This window comes from Sarcophilus harrisii, chromosome 5 (genome assembly GCF_902635505.1).
Source record: "Sarcophilus harrisii chromosome 5, mSarHar1.11, whole genome shotgun sequence".
NCBI classification, from domain to species: domain Eukaryota; kingdom Metazoa; phylum Chordata; class Mammalia; order Dasyuromorphia; family Dasyuridae; genus Sarcophilus; species Sarcophilus harrisii.
Window position 1 is genome coordinate 13,116,755 of NC_045430.1, and position 25,322 is coordinate 13,142,076.

At 47.4% G+C, this 25,322-nt stretch overlaps 1 protein-coding gene across 11 annotated transcripts in view; it reads left to right on the forward strand.

The window, feature by feature from the left end:
* The window catches only part of PLA2G6 (phospholipase A2 group VI), a 47,215-nt gene that overhangs the window by 14,368 nt on the left and 7,525 nt on the right, over window positions 1–25,322 (forward strand). For 8 of the 11 annotated variants that reach the window (XM_031941032.1, XM_031941036.1, XM_031941031.1 and 5 more), the window contains 7 exons: window positions 10,023–10,238; window positions 11,680–11,863; window positions 18,884–19,071; window positions 20,651–20,747; window positions 21,200–21,382; window positions 24,074–24,182; window positions 24,432–24,512. In XM_031941032.1, coding sequence (XP_031796892.1) covers window positions 10,023–10,238; window positions 11,680–11,863; window positions 18,884–19,071; window positions 20,651–20,747; window positions 21,200–21,382; window positions 24,074–24,182; window positions 24,432–24,512 — 1,058 coding nt within the window. The remainder of the gene's footprint in view (window positions 1–10,022; window positions 10,239–11,679; window positions 11,864–18,883; window positions 19,072–20,650; window positions 20,748–21,199; window positions 21,383–24,073; window positions 24,183–24,431; window positions 24,513–25,322) is intronic. The other 3 variants (XM_031941033.1, XM_031941039.1, XM_031941040.1) reach the window with 1 other exon arrangement.

Genomic DNA, 25,322 nt, shown 5'->3' on the forward strand with positions numbered 1-25,322 from the left:
GTTACGTAATTGCTCTTTATCTTTTTTTTCTGTTAACTCATTCGTCCAGCCTTCCTAGGACTTTGTGTTAGGGCCAGACATTGCATACTTTTTAGTTGTTACCGCCTTACATCAGCGGTCCTGGCCCCTCTTGTCTGGAGTCAAGAATCTTGGGCTTGAGGACTTGATCAGGACATGTGCAGTATCATAAAGGCCACGGGCTGATTGCTGTCTTTCTGAAGTCTCCAGTTTGAGTCTGGGCTACCCAGCCTCAGATTTGCTCCTATGCGGCTCCAGGAAATGGTTGCTAGCTCTAGGCCCTGTCAGCAAGCACGGACACTTCTGTGGGGGCAGAGGGAACTCCCCCCAATTCTGTGCTGGAAGCTGAGGTCACGGTCTTGTGTCAGGGTCAAAGAAAAAGCACTATCCTTGCCTCCCTACTTATGTCTCATGCTGAGGAGCCAGGACCCTGATCCCTTCTCTGAATATGGGTTCTGAAACTACAATCCTGGCCTGTACCTATTCTGATCACTTGTCCATAGGCCAGATTTGTGACTGTCACCTAGTTCAGGTCCTTTGCTTGCGGTTCCACCTACACTGTGTTCCATCTCTCACCTCTCACTGTTGCATAAGCTGTCCCTTATAAGCCTGAAGTGCACTCACTCCTCTATCACATTATAAAATCCCTGCATACCCTCAGAGCTCAATTCAGGGCCTACTTCGTACACGAGGCCTTTTCTGACACAGCAACTAGACTAGGCCATGGATGTGGATGTCAATCATGTTTGTTCTTTGTTATAGCCTGAATCTCTCTTGCCATCACTGGAGTTATCTTTGCATAGATCTCTTTGCCTGATTGCCTGTTACTCTGGCTACAGCAAGAGACTGTCATTGGGTCTGGGAGCCCATAAGCAGCCCCATTGTTCTCCTCTCCCCATTACCTTGTATTTACTGGGGGTACATTTTATGATGCAGTGGAAACTCCTCGGGGGAAAGGGAGTGTTTTGTTTTTGCCCACCGTAGTATCTGGTGTGGAGTAAGCTCTTCATAAATGGTTGCGGATGGTTTCTGAACTGTTTGGACCCCATCATGATGTAGTAGATTGGACAAGGACCAACCTTAGAGTCAATGAGACTTGCGTTTGAATGACCACCTCTGACACGTGTGATTGTCACTTGACTTCTCAGTGTCCTGATGACTTTTGAGTTGCAGACAGGTTGCCCACCTGTATCAATGCAGGGTATTTCTCCACATCCATGAAATCCCAGACTTATGGGGAAGTGGCGATTGATTTTGCTGATTGTTTTCCTCTTATACTTCAGACTGAAAAAGAAATCTGCAGGGCCCTGTAACTAGCTGTGAGGTGGGGCTGCAGAGAGGAACGCAAGCCTGCCATCCCACCCTCACCTCTCTCTCAAGTCTCCCGAGGATGGGGCAACCCAGCATGTGGCACAGACAACTCAATAGAAGATCTTTTGAGGAGGAAGAAGTAGATATTTGCAGGCACCCCAATAATCACTACTGTTAAATAGGAAAGTGATTTTTAAGGTTTTAATTTCCTTGGCAGTGACAAAAAGCAGATCTCTCAGGTCATGGATTTTGTACCGTTTTGTCCAGTAATATAAGAAATAGGACTATTTTCTTTTCTTCAGGCTTTTTGGCCTACAAAGCCCCTTCTCGCTGTACCCCTGGGAGAGAGGAAATGCAGATGTCCCTGATTTATATATTGGGAAACTGAGGCTTGGGTTGGATGGAGCAGTTCTCCAGGGTCATGTGCCTGGCAAGTGTAGGAGTCAGACTTCGAGGCCAAACCCCTCCTGATTCCTGGTTCAGGGCTCCTTTGACACCATGCTGCCTTTCTAGCCATGTGACACCGCTCACTCATGAATAGTTAACAATAATGATGGCTCACAAATCTCTGTGCTGTATTCCTCACAATAACCCCAGGAGGTCGGTGCTTTTATTTTTCTATTAAGGAAACTGAGGCTCAGGCAGTAATAGAAAGATTGCTGGACTTAGATAATGGAGATGTCCGGGTTTCAGCTTTTATTCTGATTCTGACTTCTGGGGATATTCCCATGCTGCCTTGCTGCAGAATCCTGGACGACCCCCTCAAGTCTCTTCTTGAGCCCTTTGTTCATTCGCTAACGAAAAGGAAGTCATCAGTGGGGTTGAATGTAACATGCTTTAATGATTCCTTCTTTTAAAAATTTTATAATTTTTTTTCTTTTTACATTGCCTCAATTTCTCCCAGCATTTCTCTCCCTCCTTCTCTTAGAGAGTAATCCATAGAACAAATTATATTTTTTAAAAAAAGAAAACTAAAGACGTAAAGGGAAAACAATCAGCAAAACTAATCACTGCTTCCCCAGAAGTCTGAAAATCTTTGTCACGTTTCATGCCTCTGGTTGCTCTCTCAGTTTCTATGATTTGAATCATTGTGTGTGGTGTTTTCTCGGCTTTCTGATTTCACTCTGTATCCGTTCGTGTGAATCTCCTAGTGCTTCTCTGTAGTCATCTTCTACAACATGCTGAGCCATTCCCTAATCAGCATCTCTGCTACCACAAAAAGTGCCGCTATCAATATTTTCTTGTATGTGGGGGCTTCCGATCCCTTCTTTATCATGGTATCATAAATCCACAGACTCTTCAAATTGGAAGGGAGCCCTGAGAGTGTCTGACCCAGAACGTGTCAAACTTTTTTATTGCAGAACGATCCCCTTTAACTGCTTAAAAATTATTGAGGACTCCCCACCTGAAAGAGCTTTTTTTTTAATGGACTATATCTATTATTATTTACCACATTAGAAATAAAAGTGCCTTAGTAGTATTATGAAAAGAGTTTTGACCCCAAGGACCCCCTTCCTCTACCTAGCCTTTTGTGTGCTGAGGGGGACGTGGGCTTAAGAGGGGCAAAGGTGTAAGACTGTAGAATACAGATCCCAGTGGGTGCTCCTCCAGATGAGGAGTCCAAGGAACAACCTTTGGCCCTTCTTTGATCACTGCGTCCTCTGATGAGCCTGGCCTTTTCCCAGCATGCCCTCCAACATGCAGGGGCTGTCCCTTGCAAAGTGGTCATTGTGGGAGGCCATATATATACATTCACTCTGCTGGGCTAGGCTAAGGCTTCAAAGGTCTTGGGACCCTGGACATTCCTATAGAACCTGTGGAACAAATTATGGAATTTCCATGGGGGGGGGGGGAGCAGGATGAGGGCTGGGAGGGTCGGACCCCAGATTCCAGGGGTACGACTCCCTCTGGCAGGGCAGATTGGCTATTCCTCCATACCTTGGAGCCTCAGAGCTGCACGAGGACTCTGAGAGTGAGCGACCTGCCAGTGTGGGTCTGAGGAGGCATAGCCTCGAATCCATGACTTCCTGGCTCAAGGAGCCTAACTCTGTGCTACATCACTTCTCTGCCTCTCGGCAGTGACATCCCAGAACTTAATTGGCCCCACATCTGTTGAATTTGGTGAAAAGGTATATAAGGAAACACCCTCCGGTGGGAAGGATCTACGATCACAGCTGATCCCCTCTGGGAATCACCAGGAGGAATGGGCAAGTGAGGGGGTGTGGGAAAGTGTGTCAGAGAGAGAATGTGCCGTCACTAAGCTTTCTTGTTTGCCTCATGATCCGCTTTTGAAGGGCCTTCTCAGAGAGGACCTTGGAAAATACAGGGAGCCAAGATTGGTCTCCTGAGGGCTTGGGGGCCACCAGCTTTGGCCTGAGATCCTTCCCAGCTTTGACCTCTCCGGTTTTGCTTTGAAGGAGATGTCAGTCACAACAGGGCTGACACGTTTGTTAATTCAGTCTCATCGTCACTTAAGAGTCACGTCTCAGATCTCTTCTGATTTACTGTGATGCAGGGAGACGTCTTCATGCTCACTCAGTTTGTTTTTCTCAGTAGATGTCCCAATCTAATGGAGGGTACGATACACTAATAGCCGTGTACAACAGCAGTTGGGGATGGGATGAATTGGAGAGAATCAGCAGAGGGAGAGTCTGAGAATTTAGGGGGATAAATGAGAGTTCCTGTCAAAGGGGGCTTTTAGCTGGGCTTTGAAAGAAGCCTGGGAAGAGGAAGAGGAGAGGGAGGACAAGGAGGAGGAGGAAAAGAAAGAGGAGAAGGAAGAGGAGGAGGAGTAGAGGAGGAGGAGGAGCAGTCTAGGCCTGGGGGATGGTGTTGGGAAATGGAGGGTTGTGTGGGGAGGAATAATAAGTCCAATGTCACTGGGTTGTAGGCTATGTGGGGGCGAATAAGTATAAGGAAATGGCAAAGGGAGGAGGGGACGAGGCTGTGAAGGGCTCTGAAAGCCAAACAGCATTTGTGGCAATCAGAAACCACTGGAGTTTAGTGAGAGGGACTGACGTGGCTGAGGGAAATCACTTTAGTGGCTGAGTGGGAGAGACTTGGGGAGACTGATCCCCATGAAAACACGCATGGCATACTCGAATGATTTGTAGGTTTAAAGAGCGAAGCAGAATGAGGAAAAATCATGAATACAATGGGCTGACAGACCCAGGCTCCAGAAAGGACCTGGCAGGCTGGAACATTGGTCTGAATTAAATCGGGGTAAATATAATGTCTGGGTGTGGGTTTTAAGTCAGTCACCAGAATAGGTTGGGAGAGATGTGGCAACCAGCAGTTTTTGCTTCAAATTCTGGGGGTAGAGGTCAAGTGAATGGCAACAAGGGACGTGGGCCACAGTCTCCTCATTGGTCACTCAACATCTCGGCTCTTGCTTCTGCCCATACCCAGGTCTGAGCGGACCCCATCCTTTCTTTATGAAGAAGTGCTCTGGCTGTCTCAGAAGAAATCTTGGCCAACCTAGTGGTGGCCACTTCCTCCAAAGGAACCGATTGCCCCCTCCTCATGCATTTTATAGGCCAACCAAACTGGATTACATACTATTCTATTCCTACAAAATCCATCTCCTGCCCCCAGACCTAAAGGGCGTTCCCTCCTCTCCTTCCTTAAGAGCTTCCTCCTCTTAAGCACTTTTCCAGTCACTGAATATCAATTTTGTATATCCAATATTTGCCTGTCTGTGAGCTCATGGTAGAATAAGTCTCCTAAGGACAGAACCTCCCTTACTTTTTTTTTGTATTGTCTCCCCAGCACCTAGAACATTGTGTCAGAGGAATGTTAAAAAAGCTAGTGTGGTTCTCACAAAAAGTTTCTGTCACATAGTAGGTGCTTATCAGTGAATACTTATTGATTGGTTGATTGATTGTGATGTGACAGGCCAAAAGCGCATGGGATTTAGACTGCTGAGCAGCCAGAGAGCAGAAGGTGACAGGCCCTTTGGCCCCTAGCTTGATCAGGTCACTGGCAGACACCATGTTTGAAGAAGAGTATTACCAGATTGGACCATATCCATATCCAAAGGAGAGTGAACAGGATATTCAGGGAATGTGAAGACGTTCTATGTGTGGCTCAGGCGAAGGAGCTGGCAATGTCTGATCTTAGGAAAAGAAGATGGGAACATGAGAGTGGAGATTTCAGATTTTCAGAGGGCCATTCGATTGTGAAAGGATCAGCTCAGTTTTTCCTCTTGACTGCAGAAAACATTAGGGACTGGATCTGGCAATAAGGCCTCTTTCTCCTCCTTGTAAAGAAAAGTTTCCTAATGATTAAAATGACGCAAAATGATCTCTTCTAATGATTTGCTGTTGCAATGGCCTCTTCTCGGTTCTTATCTTTCTTGACATCTGTTCATCCCTTTCTGGTTAATATTCTCCTTCCTGGGTTTTTGTGACCCTTTCTTATTTCTCTTCCTTCCTGTCAGTTCCTATCCTTCCAAATGTCCTCTGCCCATCACCTTCCTTACCCAGCCCCTAAAGGTTGGTGTCCCTTAGGGCTGTGTCCAAAATCCTCTTCTTTTTCCTCTCTTTCTAGTATCCTGGTGATTCAGCCAACTCCTCTGGGTTCATCTGTGACCCTGACTCCCAGATCTAGTTATTTCCTCTTCCTGAACTATAGGCTTGCCTCCCCTGAAATCTTCTGGAGCCCCAGTCTCCTGTCTCCGGTTGCCTGCTTCGTATCTCCACGTAAATGTCTCAGACTTCATAAAGTGGAACCCAGCCCTCCTCCCAAGTCGCTGTTGGGTCCGATACACCGGCATTCTTGGACTGAAGCACCACGCTTTATTCCCACTCAAGACCTATATCCAGTTGGTTACCCATCATTCTTAAACTTTTCTGTATTATTTTATCCACCCTCAACTCTCCTCTGTAGCCTCCATAATCCGAGACTCAGGCAGGAGACTCTTAATTGGCCATCCCAAATCATTGTCTCTTCCTCATACTTGCCAAAATTGATATGCCTTTTAAAAATTTTTTGTTTATTTATTTACAGAGTTAATCTCTTCTCCCCACCTTACCTCACCCTCAAACAAACAATTTTAAAATGTCAACTCAGGTCTGATAAGGTCACTGCCCCAGAAGCGTCAGGAACTCTCCATTGGCTTTAGAAGCAAACACCAACTCATCTGTTTGGCATTTAAAGGACTTCACGATCTGGCTGCCCAGGCCGACTACACCCATCACCGCCTGACAGGAGCTACTCTCCATGCTGGCTGGCAGAAGTTCATCGGGACTCTATAAGGGTGACCACTACTGATGCAGGCAGGCCAGATCCATACAGTGCAGGCCCAGCTTGAGGTGTTCCTGTTCTGTTCACATAGACAATGAAGTTCAGGACTGAGGAGTGATGTGAATGATCTTGGGGTTCCTAAGAGCTGCCACTGTTAATCTGTTTTAAATGTGAATTATGGGAGGTGTGCCATCGGAGAAGGAGAAAAGCCTTCCCTATTATAGCCTTGACATTTTCTCTTATCTTAGTTTGAGAGGTGGAAAGGATGGGAATAACACTGGCGTGAGTAGGGGTGGACTTAGGATATGACAGCAGATGGCCAGGGAACCTTAGTTCTTGAAGCCAGGGCCATGGGCTGGGCTGTTTGCATTATGAGAACGCCAATATTTGTGTTCATGACATGAATTAGTAATTTACTTTTTTATTGAAGCTTTTTATTTTCAAAACATATGAAAGAATAATTTTTCACCATTGACCCTTGCAAAATCTAGTGTTCCAATTTCTTCTCTTCCACCTCCTCTCCTAGATGGCAAGTGATCCAACATATGTTAAACGTGGTAAAAATATATGTTAAATCCAATATAGGCATACGTAGTTATACATTTATGCTGCACAAGAAAAATCAGATAAAAAACGAAAAATGAGAAAGAAAATAAAATTCAAGCAAACAGCAACAAAAGAAGTGAAAATATACGTTGTGATCCACACTCAGTTCCCACAGTAATTTACTTCTGATATTAGATAAGACCAGATAGCACATCACTGACATCTCATCAAAATACAGCCCAAAGCCATAGATGTTTCTAGCATCTCTGTGGAGTGGGACACTGTGCAAGGCAGAGTTTTGTGAAGAGAGAGTCCCGTCCTCAAGGGCCTTCCAATCTAAGAGGAGACAACACCTCCCCAGAGCAATGCCATGTACTGTTTTGTTGTCAGTATGTTAAAAAGTCAATCACAACTGGATGGCATCACAGTGAATAGAGTGCCAGGCCTGGAGTTAGGAGGACTCATCTTCTTGAGTTCAAATCCAACTTCAGACACTTCCTAGCTTTGTGACTCTGGGCAAATCACTCTCTTTGCCTCAGTTTCCTCATCTGTAAAATGAGCTGGAAAAGAACCTGGCAAACCACTCCAAGATCTCTGCCAAGAAAATCCCAAATGCGGCCACAAAGAGTTGGACAAACTGAAAAATGACCCTTTTCCAGGACTTATAGACATAGTGACAAAGTAGAATCTGCCTTCAAGGAACCTACCTTCCTTCTGTTGGTGAGACATTTACACATGTGATCAATCAGGTGCACAATTCATCCGAATTACCCAGAAAAACACTTCAATCATATTGGAAGCAGCAGCAGCATTTCTTCCAAGAATGCTGAGGAAGGCATTGGGAGGTGATCAGCACCAAGAACTGGACCCGGTGGCCCATGGGCCTTTTTACTGTTGTTCAATGGGCAGAATCAGGGACCGATGGATTAGGAGCACTCCAGAAGCGTCGCCTCCATTCCTTACCTCACCACACACACCTCCTCTTCCCACATTTCCTTCCCAATTGCTGGGGCTCCCTGCTGCCAGTGGACTTGAAGCATTTTCATGTAGAAGCATCCCTGCAGATCTCTGGGGAAGGGCAGAGTCTTCCTCAATAGTCCTAACTCTTAACTCTAGCAGCTTTGGGGGTATACCTTCAGTGCTTCTTGGATATATATTACTTCTAATTGCCCGTGTCCCTGTTTCATCCCCGTTCTTAACCATCTTACTGGAAAAGGACAGAACGTGGAGCTAGGAGAGCCGACTTCATGTCCCACTTCTGAGACGTACTAATAACACCAGGATTCTGGGCCATTCACTTGCCCACTCTGTGAGTCACTGTCCAGTAATCAGGAAACCACTTAGTATGATGTCTATATTGATTTAGTAGGAGTTTGAAATATGACTTTCATTCTCAAGGGAAAATATATCAAATCTGTTATTAAAGAGGTGGCTTGTGAAGGAAGTGGTAATCACTGCCCAGCATGACTTGGTCAGGAATTGGTCGTACCAGACCAGCCTCATTTCCTTTTCTGATGGGTGGCAGAGGACAGTGGTTGCTATACATGTATGTGCCCCATTTAGCTGGAGGTCCCACAAAACCCCCTACCCCTGAGCTGGGCGGTGCTTTTTAATAGATTCATGAGATTGCAGGCCAACACATCAATCCTAGTCCTTTTGGGGGGCTCTTTGTCCCTTGCCATCAATTCTCTTTTTTTTATAAATCTGTATTTTAAATTAAATTAAATATACTTTTATTTAAATTGTATATTTAGCGATATACAATAAATTTGGAAAATAAACCATTAAGAAGAGAGCATACCGGCATCAGTGTGACATGAAGGAAACCATTAAAGAGACCTATGCCAGCATCCAAAATATAAAAAAAAGAACCAGAAAGATGCTGTATGCCCCCACTTTTAAGAAAGTCTCAGCTTTTAACTATGACTCCAGTTTCTGAAAAATAGATCTAAAATACCATCTGCATTAGATAAATAACAGTAACTTCTTTTTCCCAACAGGCAGTTGGGGAAAAAGTTTGAGAGTATCTAGAATCATCCATTCTCTTCTTTGGGTCACAGTTCAAAAATATAGCATCCTCTAGCAGGCTTTATCTTCTCCACTTATTTGTTACCTTCCGAATCAGTTCTTTCCTTTCTTCCCTCTTTTTTTTGGAAATGGCCACGGAGATATCTCATACGCCACCATAAGTCTGTGGTGTTTCCACCCAGCTCATCCTAAGTGGTCAGTGGGTGTCATGTTTGATGGTTCTTGAGAAGCTATTCGGAAGGAGAGCAGACATCTTTATTTCCATAAGAAGAACAACTCAGCCTGTGATGTCATTAATATTGGGAACTCCCAAAGAGGAACATCCTTTTACAAGACAGACTAGCACCTTCTCTGCAGTTCATACTCTTAGTGTCATCTAGGGCAACTAGGTCAGGTCACAGAGCCAGCTATAGGTCAGAGGTGGGATTTGAACTCAGGTCTTTATCTCTTACAACCAAGTTGTTTCTTATATATGGTTGACAAAAAGTAGCAGATAGAAACATGGACACAGAGCAAAGTCCCGCCGTGTCGGGAGAGCCTCTCATCTTGCCCTGATGTCCACTTGCTTCCTGTTCCTTTCCTGGAGGGTTGGCTCTCATCCAGACCAAGCTTTAGGGGATCTCTGCACTTAGAAGGAAGAAGGAGGAAGAGAAACTAGCAGAGGAGATGAGATGGACCAATCAGATAGGCAGGAGGAGAACTGGGCGAGGAGCAGGGAGGAGTGGCTCAGTAGATTGACTGGGGCTGGGGGTGGGGGGGCTGGGGGTGGACTCTTCTACCCCCCTGGGACCAGACTCAACAGAGCCCAGGATCCCGATGGGGGTGAGGTGAAGGGGGAGCTCCTTCATCATTCTTTCCCTGTCCCGGTCCTCCAGGCTCTTCCAGCTAGAGACAGAGGCTGATGCCATGGTGACCTTTCATCAGTTTTCGTCAGTGCTGCCCCCCTTTTACGAGAGCTCGACCCGGGTGCTGCAAGTCGACGTCCTGCAGCAGCTGACTGACTGCATCCGAAGTCACCCCAGCTGGTCCATGGCCCATCTGGCCGTGGAGCTGGGGATCCGAGAGTGCTTTCACCATTCCCGAGTCATCAGGTGAGGAGAGGGGAAAGGGTCCCGAAGGTCTAGAGAGGAAGGGCCTTGGTGTTAGAAATGTTCGGAAACTTCCCACTCCACTTCCTCCAGTGGAGGGCTATCACAGGCTTGTCTACAGTTGCCTGGAGAGCAGAAGAAAGGAAGGCAGGTGATAAAAGTCCAAATGAACATTCCCAAAGGAGTCCCCATCTCTTACCTAACCAAGATGGTGGGTCAGCTTAGCCAGATCTGGGTTGTCCCTCCCACATAAGGGCCTGAATCGGGAACCAGGACCCCAAACAAATAACACTAGTTGTTTAGCTTTGAAAAGAGAAGCCTCAGATTGGGGGAGGAGGGCAACGGGGAGTCCTAGTGGGGCAGGAAAGAGCAGATAACTCTGATGATAATTTTCAAGCACTGGGAGGGCTTTCCTGAGGAAAAGGGCTGGCAATTGTCCTGCTTGACCCCAGAGGGGAGAGCCAGGAACAGTAGGGAGGAATGCAGAGAAGATGATTCCATTTCACCCTAAGGAAACTTTTCCTTCCACTTAGAGGAGTCTTAAAGTAGCCTGGGGGGGGGGGGGCTTGGGAGGAAGGAAAAGCGGGAAGAAGGAAGGGAAGAAGAAAAGAAAAAAGGAGGGAAGGAATGAAAGGGAAGGAGAGAGAGAGGGAAGAAAGAAGGAAGGAGAGAGGGAGAAGGGGAGGGAAGGAAAGAAGGAAGGAGAGAGGGAGAAGGGGAGGGAAGGAAAGAAGGAAGAAGAGGGAAAAGAAAGAGGAAGGGAGGGAGAGAGGAAGGGACTTTACCACCATCCTCCTTTTGTCCCATGGAATTTAAGGCTCACAAAATACCCCCCCCCAATAGCAGCCCCTTCCTGGAGGTCTCTAACCAGACACCAGAGGAGCAGGGAGGGGGGAGGGGAGGATGGTCTTCTAGAGAGGATTTGGGGACTTCAGGACAGGGAAGGGCAGGAGACACCCGAATGCCTCCTAGGGTTCTGTCCAGCTCAGAATCAGTGCTTCTCTTAACTGAGGGTCAGAAGTTGATTTTATTTTTAAAGCAAATTGCCATCCAAACTTAAGTTTAAAAAATCTGTTAAATATTTGGAATTGAAGCCTTGTGTGGTTCCAAGACAGTTGACCCAGAGCATTATAACAGTCTCCCAGGGGCAGCTAGGTGGCGCAATGGGTAGATTACCAGCCCTGAAGTCAGGAGGATCTGAGCTCAAATCTGGCCTCAGACACTTAACCCTTCCTAGCTGTGTGACCCTGGGAAAGTCACTTGACCCCAGTTGCCTCAGGAAAAATAAATAAATGAATATATTTTTTTAAAATAAAAAAAATCAAAACAACCTCCCAATAGACCCCGAGCTCAGCAGACACTGCATTAGTCTGGAAGTTATCTTGTCTCTGCCCATCCCTTCCATCATACCCACTCATGCCCCTTCCTTTGGACTCTTCTGCAGTTGCGCCAACAGCGTGGAGAATGAGGAAGGGTGTACCCCCTTGCACCTGGCGTGCCGAAAGGGTGATGGGGAGAGCCTGGTGGAGTTGGTCCAGTATTGTCACGCCCGCATGGATGTCACCGACAACAATGGGGAGACCGCCTTCCATTATGCTGTGCAGGGGGACAATCCTCAGGTGCTGCAGGTAAGAGCGCCGAGGCCTAGGGCCGGTTCCCAGGGCATGGCCGGGCCAGATGGAGGCTTCCTGGGGCCTCAGCCCTGGGCTCACCTCCTTGCTTCTTCCTCTCCTTCCTTTTGCCACTGTGGGGTCTCAGGCCTCAGCATTCCCAGCTCTGTGCCTCATTCTGGGGTGTCCAAATCAGACTGTAGTCCCCAGCCATCTTGCTGGCTCCTGCTAACACTGCTCCAACCATACCAATCCCGAGAAGAAATGTATTGGTCCTGCTGCCATTCTGATCTCAGGATGTCGGCTCCTGGTTATCTCTTGTCAGTGTTTTTGGGCCGGGAAATTGTAAAGAAGGCCTGCCTCTCTGGAACTGTATGCCCTTGATAGGCAAAGGTGGCCTGGGGACAGAGTTACGGCCTCATAGATTTAGGGCAGTTATTTGTAAGCTGGCCTTGAACCTCAAGCTACAGCCAAAAGGGAGGTCCCAAATCAGGTGCCAGGCAATGAGGGTCAGTTCCTCAGAAGGCAGAAAAGCAGAGCTGCTGGCCTGCAGGGGCGGAGGGGACGCCCTCCCAGGGTGCTGTCCATATCCCTCAGATCGTGGACTGTCATGGGCATATAAGAAAAATCAGGCTCATAGACTCCTGGCCCTGCAGGGATATTCAGGATGTCATCTTGTCCATCCCCCTGTTTCTAAGTCACAGTGAAGCCAATTATCTCCTGAGAGATGAGTGGCTATAGATAGAAGGAGAGGGAGAAAGATTGGAAGGGGAGAGAGGGGAGGTGAGGGAGGGAGGGAGAGATGGAGGAAGAGGGAGAGAAAGGGAGGAGAGAGACAAAGACAGAGATAAGGGAGAGAGATTGAGAAAAACTGAGGGAAAAGATAAGAGATGAGAGAGAGAGATTGAGGAAGAGGGAAAAGAGAGATGAGAGAGAGAGACAGAACAAGAACTTAGTAATTACTATGTGCTAGGCACTCTGCTAGATGCCAGAGGTACCAAACCAAGACAACAAAGACAGTCTCTACTCAGAATTGGCGTGTCATTGAGGAAGATAAGACGTGGGGCAGCGGGAGGAGGTAAAGCAGGCCAGAGAAGGAGTTGGGCTGTACGGAGTGAGCAGTGGGTGAGCCTCTCAGGGAATGCTGAGCCCAACTAGGGACTCACCAGTCAAAAGAGGGAGCCTCCAGGCAGGGGTCCCGGGGAGATGAGCAAGGCAGCCACAGGCCAGAGAGAGGTGAGCTGGAAGTGCTGAAGTCTTGGGCCAGGGACACAATGTTCCGGTGATCTTCAGTCTTCTGTGGCCCCCTTCTGCTTCTCCAGTGACACTGATAGAGAGAAAAGGGAAGCGAGGGATACCTAGAGATTTTAGGCCATCTGTTTTCTTCAGTTGAATCATTAGTATTCTCAAAGTGATTGGTCTAACGACCACCAGTTAACCTGCTGCTGGAGCAACTGAATTACATGACTGCTAACCTTTTTACTGTAAATTAAATCAGATTACAGTTATCTCTTCCATATCGTGGGGGTTAGGGGGATCTGGAAAGTCCACATAAAAATTCTTGACCCTCCCTTCCTACCAGAGGAGTTCTGAATTAGGGCATTAAAAGATAAAATATGATAGTATGCATATATTTTATGCATTTCTGAGTTTTTGAACTTTTTCTATCTCATCTGCCCTTTCTATGTCATCTGTGGCTTCCACAAAACTCCTCCAGAATTTAATTCTTTTGCCAATTCTTGATAAATCAAACATGATGGGGAAAGTCACGATGTGGAGAGGGGATAACTGCATATGAGTAAGTTGCAAGTCAGGGAAAGGATGTCTCACAAGCTCTCCTTGGAGAACTAAACAAAGGAATTGGTTTCATCAGAACCCCCAGGGCTTCATGGGATATTTGGTCATCTTTATTTGAAGTACTTGTGATGAGCCCAGCTGGGCAAAGGGAGCTCCAAGATCATTGGTACTTAAGTGCTGATGGGTTGCCCAGAGAAATGCAAAAGTGGATGTAGGAAAAGCCATTTTTTTTTCAGCGCCCGCCTTCTGCTTGTGTTCTTTCTGTAGCTATGAATTATGGGACACCAGCAGTTCCAGAGACTTAGAAATAGGAATGATTCTAAGGGAAGGCTATAGCATCATGCCACTGATGACAAGTACACAAGTAGGGTCAGTGGCTCGGGTAAGGGATGTAGGATTGGAAGAGGAAGTTGGCTGGTCATCTTGCCAGAGTGAGGAATCACTCGAGCACTCCACTGATACAGTTGTCGTGGTAGAAGTCCTAAGTGTGGGTGGATCCATTAAGGAAGATTCATGAGTGAATATAGGCAAGAATCATCCAGGAGAGAGAGGGTATGAACCAAGGGGAGAAGAGGAAAGTGGGCCACTTTACATGTGTGTGAATCCCTTGAAGGATTAACAGCCCATAAGCCTACCCCCAGGTGGGCAAACAGGATGGTGAAGGGTCTTAAAACCCTTCGTCACATGGAGAACTTCTAAGCTAAGTAAGCATGTTTAAATTTAAAGATTTATTGGGGGCATTTGTATAAAAGAACTTTATGGATTTTACTGGACTTCATAAATAACTGAACATTACTGTTCAGAGTTAGACTGCACACACTCTTTGATCCAGCAGTCTCTCTACTGCATCTGTATCCCAAAAAGATCATAAAAAAGGAAAAAGGCCCACGTGCAAAAATGTTTGTGGCAGCCCTTTTTGTGGTGGCAAGAAACTGGAAATTTATTGGATGCCCATCAGCTGGGGAATGGGGAATTAGATATGATATATGAATGTTATGGTATATTATTGTTCTATAAGAAACGATCAACAGGATGATTTCAGAGAGGCCTGGAAAGACTTACATGAACTGATGCTGAGTGAAGTAAGAGAACCAGGAGATCATTATACATGGCCACAAAAAGATTATATGATGACCAACTCTGATGGACCTGGCTCTTTTCAACAATGAGGTGATTTAGATCAATTCCAGTGCACTTAAGATGGAAAGAGTCATCTGTATCCAGAGAAAAACCTGTGGGGGGGGACTGAATGTGGATCACAGAATAGTATTTTCACCTTTCTTGTTATTTGCTTGCTTTTTTTTTCTTTCCCATTCCCCCCCCCCTTTTTGATCTGATTTTTCTTGTGCAGCAGGATAAATGTAGAAATATGTTTAGAAGAATTGCACAACTTTAACATATTGGATTACTTGCTGTCTAGGGCAGGGAATGAGGGGAAGGGAGGGAGAACAATTTGGAACACAAGGTTTTGCAAGGATGAATATTTTTAAAAAAACTATCTTTGCATTTATTTTGAAAACAAAAAGCTATTATTTAAAAAAAAACACACAAGTTAAGAGAATCTTAATGTGGAAAAGAGGAGAGACCATTAGTAACTGAGGAAGAGCCATTCCACTTTTAGATAGCTTTTACTTTGTCAGAAAGCTTCTTACAATAGATGAGAAAACATTTGCCTCTTCAACTTTAATCCTATTTCTGTCCTCTGGGGCCAAGCAGGGTTTTTACCTCATCAAGCCACTGAACATCCCTTTCCAAAATGACACCAAACTAATAATGATTCCTTTTTGTTCACAACCATTCACTCAATTTCAGATTTACCTAAACTTGCTGTCCTGGCGTGTAGCTCACATCTCTCTAAAAAACCTAATAAACACTTTGCCAGAATTTGGGTAAACTCTATGTCTTTTGGATTCCCCTGATTTGCCAGTCTGCTAACCCTTCCGTAAAAGGAAAGGCCTAATCTTGATGGTGTTCCACTGCCTCTTTGAGATCTCTGCTTCCTTTTCTAGCTATTCGCCCACCATCTCTTTAATAATTACATTATAGCATTTTACCAGGAATAGAATTCAAGCCCACTAGTCTTATAGTTTATGGACTCTATTTTGCTTTTTTGTTTTAACAATCAGGATAGTATCCATCCAACCATCCATCCTTCTTTCCATCCATTCATCCATCCACTCATCCATTTATCATCCATCCATCTATCCATCCATTCCATCCATCCATCTCTACATCCATCCATCCCTTCATCCCTCCATCCCTCCATCCATCCATTTGTCCTTTCTTCCATCCATCCATCTATTTGTTGTTTTCCAGTCTTTTTTCTCTTCAGGAATCACTGATGACATCTCATTTTTTTTTTTTTAGTCTTTTGTTGTTTAGCCTGGATTTTATTTTATTTTTACTTAAAAAAATTTTTTCCCCAGTTACATGTAAAAACATTTTTTGCTTATACATGTACATTCATTTTTTTTACATATTTCCTTATGAATTATGTTGACAGCAAAAAATAAGAACAAAAGGGAAAAAACAGAAGAAAAAGAAAAAAAGGTGAACATAGTATGTGATTTATATTCAGTCTCCATAGTTCTCTCTCTGGAAGTGGATGGCATTTTCCATCTAAAATTTATTGGGATTACCTTGGATCACCAAACCTCTGAGTCTATCATAGTTGATTATCATATAATCTTACTATTTCTGTGTACCATGTTTTCCTGGTTCTACTTGTTTTGCTCAGCATCAGTTCATGTAAATCTTTCCAGGCCTTTCTAAAATCAACCCATCATTATTTTTATAGAACAATTATATTCCATTGCTTTCATATACCATAACCTATTTAGCCATCCCCCAGTTGATGGACATCTACTCATTTTCCAATTTTTTGCCACCACAAAAGGAGTTAATACAAACATTTTTGTGCATGTGGGTTCTTTTAACTCTTTTTTAATGATTCCTTTGGGATACAGTCCCAGTAGTGGCACTGCTGGATCAAAGACTATGCACAATTTTATAGCCCTTTGGGTTCCAAACTGCTTTCCAGAATGGATGGATCACTTCACAGTTCCACTAACAATGCTTTAGTGTCCCAATTTTCTCACATTCCCTCCAACATTTGTCATCTTTTTCTGTCATCTTAGCCAATCTGAGAGGTAGTACCTCAGAGTTGTCTTAATTTGCATTTCTTTAATTAATAGTGATTTAGAGCATTTTTTCATATGATTATAGAAGACTTTAATTTCTTCATCTGAAAGTTGTCTGTTCATATCCTTTGACCATGGGCAATGGCTTGTATTCTTATAAAGTTGACTCCGTTCTTTTTATATTTTAAAAGTAAGGCCTTTATCAGAAATACTGGATGTAAAAAATTTCCCCCAGCTTTCTACTTCCCTTCTAATCTTGGCTGCATTGATTTTGTTTGTGCAAAAAACTTTTTGACTTAATATAATCAGAATTGTCCATTTTGCATTTCCTAATGTTGTTTAGCTTTTCTTTTGCCATAAATTCTTCCCTTCTCCAAAGAGCTGATGGGTAAATTATCTCTTGCTCTTCTGATTTGCTTATACTAGCACCTTATGCTTAAATCACGTGCCCATTTTGACCTATTTTAATGAGTTATGAGAAGTAAGTTTAGGCTGAGTTTCTGGCATATTATTTTCCAATTTTTCTAGCAATTTTTGTGAAATAGTTCATAAGCCCGAAACTGGTTCTCCATTGTTCTCCTCTATCTGGCTTTTTACAATCATAGGTGGTCAGTGTGGAGACTGCCCACGTGTCCACATCATTCCCCTCGTTCTTTCTCATGAGAATTGTTTTCTGGTTTGTTCAGAAATTGATTCTTGAGTGCCTTCCTTTCCTCCTGGTTTTGGACTAACTTTGTAGAATTTTTGTCCTTCTCTCCTACTTCCTCTTCTCTTCTTTCTCTTCCTCTCTTTCCTCTGACATCTTCCTCTCCTCTGTTAGCAGCTCTAAAATGGAGGGCTTAGTTTTCCCTGAGGTTTCCGTCATTTCCATGCCAAGCAGCCCATTCTTCCCTGATAGTAAGAATTAGATTTAGATGAAAATTTCTTCTTCTTGGTTCTTTTGTCTTCCAAAGGATGAAATTATCACAAAAGCCAAGTCGAGAAAAGTCAAAATTCTCAACAAAGACCAAAATAATGGAAATTTCCCAGCACTCCTCCACTTTCTGGCCTCTGTGACAAGTTTATGCTCACTCTCCTGAAATCCTCCTCAATGGCCTCCTGCTGTCCAGGCTGTCTCTAGTCTATGTCAATGATACTGTCCCCCACCCTAGCTCCTGGCTTTTCTCCCATCGGCACAACTCCTTAGCACAAAATGTTAGCTTCTGTGCTGCTTTTAGTTGGAGTGCTCCAATCAGTGTCCTGAAGGGAATGAGGGATTAATCAATGTTACTTCATTAATGCTCACATTTTTTTATTTTTCCTTTTTTTTTATTAAAGCTTTTTATTTTCAAAACATATGCACGGATAATTTTTCAATATTGACCCTTGCAAAACCTTTTGTTTCAAATTTTCCCTTCCTTCCCTCCATCTCCTTCTCTAGATGACAAGTAATCCAATATATATTAAACATGTTAAAATATATGTTAAATCCAATATATGTGTACATATTTATACAGTTATCTTGCTGCTCAAGAAAAATCAAAAAGGAAAAAAATGAGAGAAAACTAAATGCAAGCAAACAACAAAACAAAGAGTGAAAATGCTGTATTGTGATCCACATTCAATTCCCACAATCCTCTCTGATCATTGGAACTGTCCTGAATCAGCTCATTGTGGGGAAAGGCCACTAATGCTTACATTTACTGAGGACTTTAACATTCTCAAAACATATTCACCTCCCCCCACAACACACACACACACACACACACAACAGAGTTGCCTGCTAATGTGTCTACTGTAACATCCCCCTCTTAGTGAGGACACTGACGTTGAGAAGGGATGGAATCGCTCACCCACAGTCACACCAGAACTCAAATCTGGGCCTTCTTGATTGCCAGCCCAGGACTTGACTTGCCGTTCTCTGACTCCCCTGAATCCTTTCTCCCTTCTGGGGCCTTTTTGTTATTCCTTAGAAAAAGATGGACAGATTGGCAGCTGGAGACTGGGGGCGGGGGAGCTAAGAGTGGGATTTGTGGGGGACTTTTCCAGTCCTTGATGGTTTTTGGATTTTTACCCCCTTGCTTCCCCGTCTGTGCCTTGGCTGATCCTTGGTTGTCGTCAGCTCCTGGGAAAGAACCCTTCGGCCGGACTGAACCACGTCAGCAACCATGGCCAGACGCCGCTCCACCTGGCCTGCCAGCTGGGCAAACCGGACATGGTCCGCGTGCTGCTGCTGTGTAATGCCTGCTGCAATGTTGTGGGTCAGCACGGCTACGCCATCCACACGGCCATGAAGTTCTGCCAGAAAGGGTAAGGATGGCAGCAGGCCCAGAGGCCCCTTCTGGGCAGAGCCAGAGGGCTAAGTTGTCCCTGCCCCCATTCCCCTTGTGCTTTCAGGTCTCTATGATGCTTTTCCCCCAGTCACTCTGGGAGTGATTATCTGCATCGTACAGCTGAGAACAGCGCTGAGAGGTGGACGGGCCCAAGCGCTTTTCCTTTGATCACTGAGGAAACTGAAATATCAGAGAGGGAGAAGGACTTGGGCTTGGGCACAGAACTGACTAGAGAGCCCTATCACCTGAGTTCAGATCAGGCCTCTGAGGCCCAACGCCTGTGAGCCCTGGGGCAGGCAGATCCCTTCCCCTCTGTGCCTCCATTTCCTCATCTCTCAAATCCAGTCTAGGATGCTGGGAATTCACACTTAGTGGCCCAGATCCTGATCAGTCTCCTCACTACACTGCTGCACCATCTCTGATCTAGAACAGGCTTTGTTATTGAGCACGCCTGCCTGATGCCACGTGCGGCGGGACATATACAGACATGCCCAGGGTGGAATGAGCTGCCTCAGAAGGCAGAGGATTTGGAGCTGGCAGGCATGTGCCAGCCCTCATCTTACAGAGGGGGAAACTGAGGCCTAGAGAAGGAAAGAGACTCACCCATTGTTGCACAGCACCACTCTCAGTCAGAGATTCTAGCAGTCTATGCAATGGGCCCCTGAGTGGTGAGACAGTCTCTCGGGTTCCCCGGGCTTCTGGAGCAAGCAGGGTGGGATCTAAACCAAAAATGGCCGGGAACAGTGAGTGACAGGACGCAGAGAGCCACTGCTTAGAGCGGGCACAGTGGGCGAGGATGGACCAGGCTTCTTGGAAGGACATGGTGGAAGCAGTAGGACTTGAGCTAAGCTGGAAAAGCCTAGGAGTCAAGGAGATTCTAGGTCAAATCCAGTCTAGCTGTGTGATCCTGGGCAAGATAACCTTGCCCACCTCAGTTTCCTCATCTGTAAATAGGGATGATAATAATAATAACACCCATCTTCCAAGGTGGTACTGATCAAATGAGCTATTTGTAGAGTACTTGGCACAATACCTGGCATAAGCAGATGCTTAATAAATGCTTGTTCCTTTTCCCTTTGCCTGGGAAGACTTCAGCATCAATGCCCACTGGCCTGAGCATGGCATCTCATCCTCTCAGTTGTGCTAAGAGGGCAGGGGAGGGCAGGGGTGTGGGACAGGCCCAGACTCAGGACAAGGCATTCATGTGCCTTGGGCAAGGTTGGAGAATTGCACCTTCCTAAATGTGATTGTCTGTCTGTCCACTGAGGCTGCAAGCTTTCGCTGTAAAGTACATAATCCTAGAACGCAGTAGAAATCAGAATTATCTGGCATGCAGGGATGGACGTTTGGAAAAAGTCACATTTACAAAGTGTCTTCCATGAATTCCCCCCCTCCCCCTCATACACACATTGTTCACTCTCTGCTCCCACTGGCTCAGGACTACAGGGGTCACACTTGGGTCCTGTCGGAGCAGCAGAGACATCCTGCAGAACCCAGGGGCCTGTCCCAGTTCACCATCCCCTTCCTCCCCTTTTGGGGGCCCGCTCTCTCCCAAGGTGTGCTGAGGTGATCATCAGCATGGACAGCAGCCAGATCCAAAGCAAGGACCCTCGGTATGGAGGCAGCCCCCTCCACTGGGCCAAAAACGCAGAGGTGAGTGGGCCCGGAGGGTCAGATGGGGAGGCAAGGAGAGGCTTCGACTGTGGGTTCAGCCGGAAGACTCCCAGCAGGACGCGAGCTTAGAGGGACTGATTAAGGTAGCAGGAAGAGGACTCGGCCAGGTCTGGAGGCAGAAGACGTGCAAGGCTGCTGGGCTTTAGCCCTGTTCTTTTCCTGAGATTGCCCAGACAGCCCTTTCTCCTGGTAGAGTTCTGTGTCCCTTGGTCGGAGGGGGGAGAGGTGGATGGGAAAGGAGTGGGGATGTTTGACCTGCGCAGCAGGGCATGAAGTGGAGGAACCCACTATTTCTGAAGGGGCTGCTCTCCTCATAAGGGCATGGGTGGGGGGAGGAGTCGTGCCTTCAGCCAGGCAGTCCTTCTGCCCCTGGTGACCAGAGATGTCCAAGCCATTGAGGTACCAAGGCCCCACCCTCCCTCCCTTTGCAGATGGCTCGGCTGCTGCTGAACCGGGGCTGTGATGTGAACAGCGTCAGCAACTCAGGGGACACGGCCTTGCACGTCGCGGTGATGCGGGAGCGCTTTGACTGTGTCATGGTGATGCTGACCTACGGCGCCAACGCGGGGGCCCGCGGGGAGCACGGCAACACGCCGCTGCATCTGGCCATGGTGGTGAGTGCTCAGGCTCCGAGCCTTTCCCCCGAGCCAGTCCCCAAGTGATCCGTCATCTGAGCCAGTCACTGAGCGCTGTCAGGAGGAAGGCGCTCTGGAATCAGCTCTGCCCTGCCCCGCCGGGAGGTCACAAGCAAATCACTCGGAGCCTCTCAGGCTCCCTGGTTCTTCCTTCCTAAAGTGGGCCAGATCGTCCTGGCACTGCCCCTGCTTCCCAGAATTGTCATGAGAAGGTTCAGGGTCAGCTTATAAGAGTGTTGTTGGGGTCCCCCTGGGCAAGGCAGCTTGCAGGGCCTGGTACCCTGAGGGGTGGAGAAGGTAAGTGGCAGAGGGGGCACTTTGGAGCCAGAAGGAGTTCAGTCAGAAGCATCAGCAACTTCCTTTGTCGGAAGAGAATTAGCACGGGAGGGGGCTTCAGCAGTGAGGACACTGGGGTCGTGGGGTCGGCTCAGCAGACCTGAGTTACTGTGGTGTTACTTGAGCAGATCCTGAAATATGTCTTATGTCTCAGCTATACGGTGAAATGAGGGTCCTACTCCCTAGTCCTTTTCCAAGTCCCTTCAAGGGGTCAATCACTGTTGCTAGTTAACAGACAAGCCAGGGCTGGAGCCCAGTTCCCTAGTCCCAACAAGCAAACCAGCTCGGCCCTGTGTCCTTTCCCCTAGGACCGGCCTCCCTCCCCATTGTGGGTCCCTCAGCAACCCTACCCTGGTTACACTCACGCTATGTGTGGGAGAGTTCAGTGACAAGGCAAGAACCATCTTGCCTTGATAGGTGCCGAGTAATGGGGGGCCCAGGCTTCCTGGGGAGCAAGATCAGCAGTCGGCCTCGGGTAGGGTTTGGCTAGACCCAGAGGAGGAGACCCCAGCACGTCTGTGCTCCTAAGAAGCTTACACCTTGGAGTGGGAGAGGAGGCCCACACAGAAACAGAAACGGGAAAGCAGTGTAGTGTAATGGCTAGAGCACCGGCCTGACCTGTCTCAGCCCAGAGTCCAGAGTCATCCTCCAGTGCCTCATCATGACGGGTTTTCAGAAGCTACACCAAGTGAGCACAAATAGTGGTGGGTCCTACTAAGCCAGGAAGGCTCTGGGCCAGTGACAACTTCTAAATCTTGTCCCAAGAGCCAGCCAAACTCAGATGGGAAAAACTAAGCTCTAGGTCGGATGTGGCAATTTTTCAGCCTTATCCATTCTCCAAGATTAGCTACTAAGTTACAGAAGACTAAGTTGTAGCCGCTAAGTTACAGAAGACTAGCTACTGAGTTATAGAAGACTAGCTACTAAGTTGTAAAAGACTAGCTACTAAGTTGCTGGTTGGTAACAAACTAGCTACTAAGTTGGCGCCTGGCTACTAGGGCAGCAAACCAGGTCCGAGGCTGGGTCACAGCGTGCAAAGGTCATCGTTGCTCAGGTTTGCAGAGCACCTCCTTACAGCGCTCCTCTGAGCTAGTGGCACATGTGGACTTTCCCATTTTAAAGACAGAACTGGCCCAGAAGGGAAGTGATTTGGCTGCAGTGACATCATCCTTAGAGAGGCAGAGCTGGGCCGGGAGCTCGGGACTGCCGTCCCCTCAGACCAGAGATCCGGATGGCAGATCTCTGTTGGATTCCCAGGGGAAGCCCGAGTGGTTGGGGTCACCTTGGTGACCTGGTGGCCCCGGGATGGGATGGATGGCGAGGGTTGGCTCATTGTGCCATGGCTTGGGTCTCCGTGACCCTCCTGTCGTACTCTTGCCCTTGGTCATCCAGGTTTCCATCCTCGGTCCGTGACTGTCCCATCCTCTTTCCCCTTACTCTCGACTGGCCTGACTGGGCTAGGAATCCTTGCCCAGAGTTAATAATAAGCCCCAGCATTTATTAAGCACTTTAAGATTTACAAAGTGCTTTTCATGTATTCATCTGACCCTCACAACCCTGGGGTGTAGGTATTATTACCTCCATTTTCCAGATGAGGAAACTGAGGCTGAGAGAGTGATTTGACCAAGGTCACCCCCCTGAGGCAGGGTTTGAACTTGGGTTTTCTTGTCTCAAGGCCCAGTGCTCTGCCCCGAGGGCCCCAGCCACCTCAAAGCCAGGGTTCTCTGGGAGTCCGTTGTTCAAAGGCACCAAGTAGAAGAGCTGCTGGAGCCCCATAACTGCTCTCCGGGTGCGGGGTGGGGGAGGAGAAAGGATTCATGGACTTGCATGGTTGGAGTGCTCCTCAGTGGCCACCAAGTCTAAACCGGCCCTGAGGCAAGAGTTATACCTCCCTGCCCCTGCCTCAGGGAACTTCCTGTCTACTGGGGAGGGCCCAGCATGCCCAGAAATGTGGGGGATGCCAGGCAGGGGCAGGGTGCGGGAAGGCGCAGGAGGGCTGCAGACCCGATGCCTTGGAAAGCTTTGAGGAGGGAGAGAAGCTTTCAGCCACGGAGAGCGGGAGAAGGCCTCCTGGGGAAAAGCACTCAAGGGGAGCACTGAGCCTCATCCTGAGCCAAAACCTGTCTCCCTCTCACTTCCAGCCATGGTGCCTGCCTAGTATTCTTGTGGGATGAAGGAAATAAGTCAAATCCTCCTTCCCCAACAGTTCTTGAGGTCCCTCTAGACCACAGTCCTCCTGCTGGGGAGATTCCCCCTCCTGTGCCTAGGATTGGGCACAGGAGGCCGGCCCTCCTTGGGATTCCTGAGCTGCTGTTTTCTCTCCCTTCCTCACAGAAAGACAACATAGAGATGATCAAGGCCCTCATTGTGTTTGGTGCTGAGGTGGATACTCCCAATGACCTTGGTGAGACTCCTGCCATGATTGCATCAAGGGTCCACAAAGGTGGGTGCTCATCCCCCGAGGGGAAAAGGAGGGTGATGCTCCCAGCGCCACCCATGACTGTGTCCTGGGAGGGGGAGGGGGGACGCTCCCAGAGCCACTCATGACCACGGCCTGGACCATCTCCAGGAAGCATCCACTGCAGTAGGGATCCCCAACCACTGGTCTGTTTTCCTCCCTATGACCCTCCCTTTGGGCTCCCTGCACCTCGCTCACTCGGCAAGCACTGATTAGGCACCTTCTATATGCCAGGCGCTCTGCTGAGTGCCAGACACACAGGAAAGCCAAGGCAGCCTCTGCTCTCAAGCGCTTCCATTCTGGGCAAGGCAGCAGGTACAGATGTCCATCAGTCAGCCTGAAAGCCAGGAGTAAGGAGTCAATCCAGAGTCCTGGCAGGGAGGGAAATCTGTCCCCCCCATCCCGCTTCCATGCCCCCATTCCCAGGGATTTTCCTATTGGAATTGTCCCCTCTAGAATAGCCGGACCCTTTAGGGCTTCCCAAGGTCACACGTACTGTACACACTCCCCCTACTCACATGTGTTACACAGTCAGGTTCCAAGTGAAAAGAAGGCCTTCTTCTGACAAACGGGTTCGAGACAGAGACTTTGGCCCCAGAGGTGACTGGGGGTAGGAACTTGGGGTGTGTGTCTGTGTGTGTGAGACAGACAGACAGAGATTGATTGCTCCCTTTTTGTGATGTGGTCTCCACTTCGTTGTAAAATGGGGCAAACATATTAACCCCATCCCACCTAGATTAACCCTTTTGACCCTGGAAGGAGCTGTGAGATTCAGGGGCTTTGAGAATCGCAGGACAAGAGAGCCCGAGGGTCCCACAAGTCATCTCTTTGCTCTGTCATTCACCTTGAGGGGAGAGGTGACATTACCAGAGACTGAATGGGGAAAGAGAGTGGCCCATTCTATCCCTGCCCAGCTTCGGCCGCTGGCCCCCAAGCCTTTCTCAGACTCCTTGCGGTTCCTCCTGTGGCCAGACCCTTCAGCCTGGGAGTCCCAAGGCAGCCCATGATGTCTGGGGAGCCGCTGGGGCAGGTCACCCTGGTTCTCACTTCCCCCAGCAAACTCAGGAGGTCAGGACACTGGGAAAGGCACTTGGTGTGGAATGAGCCTCTCACTTGCCTATTTCT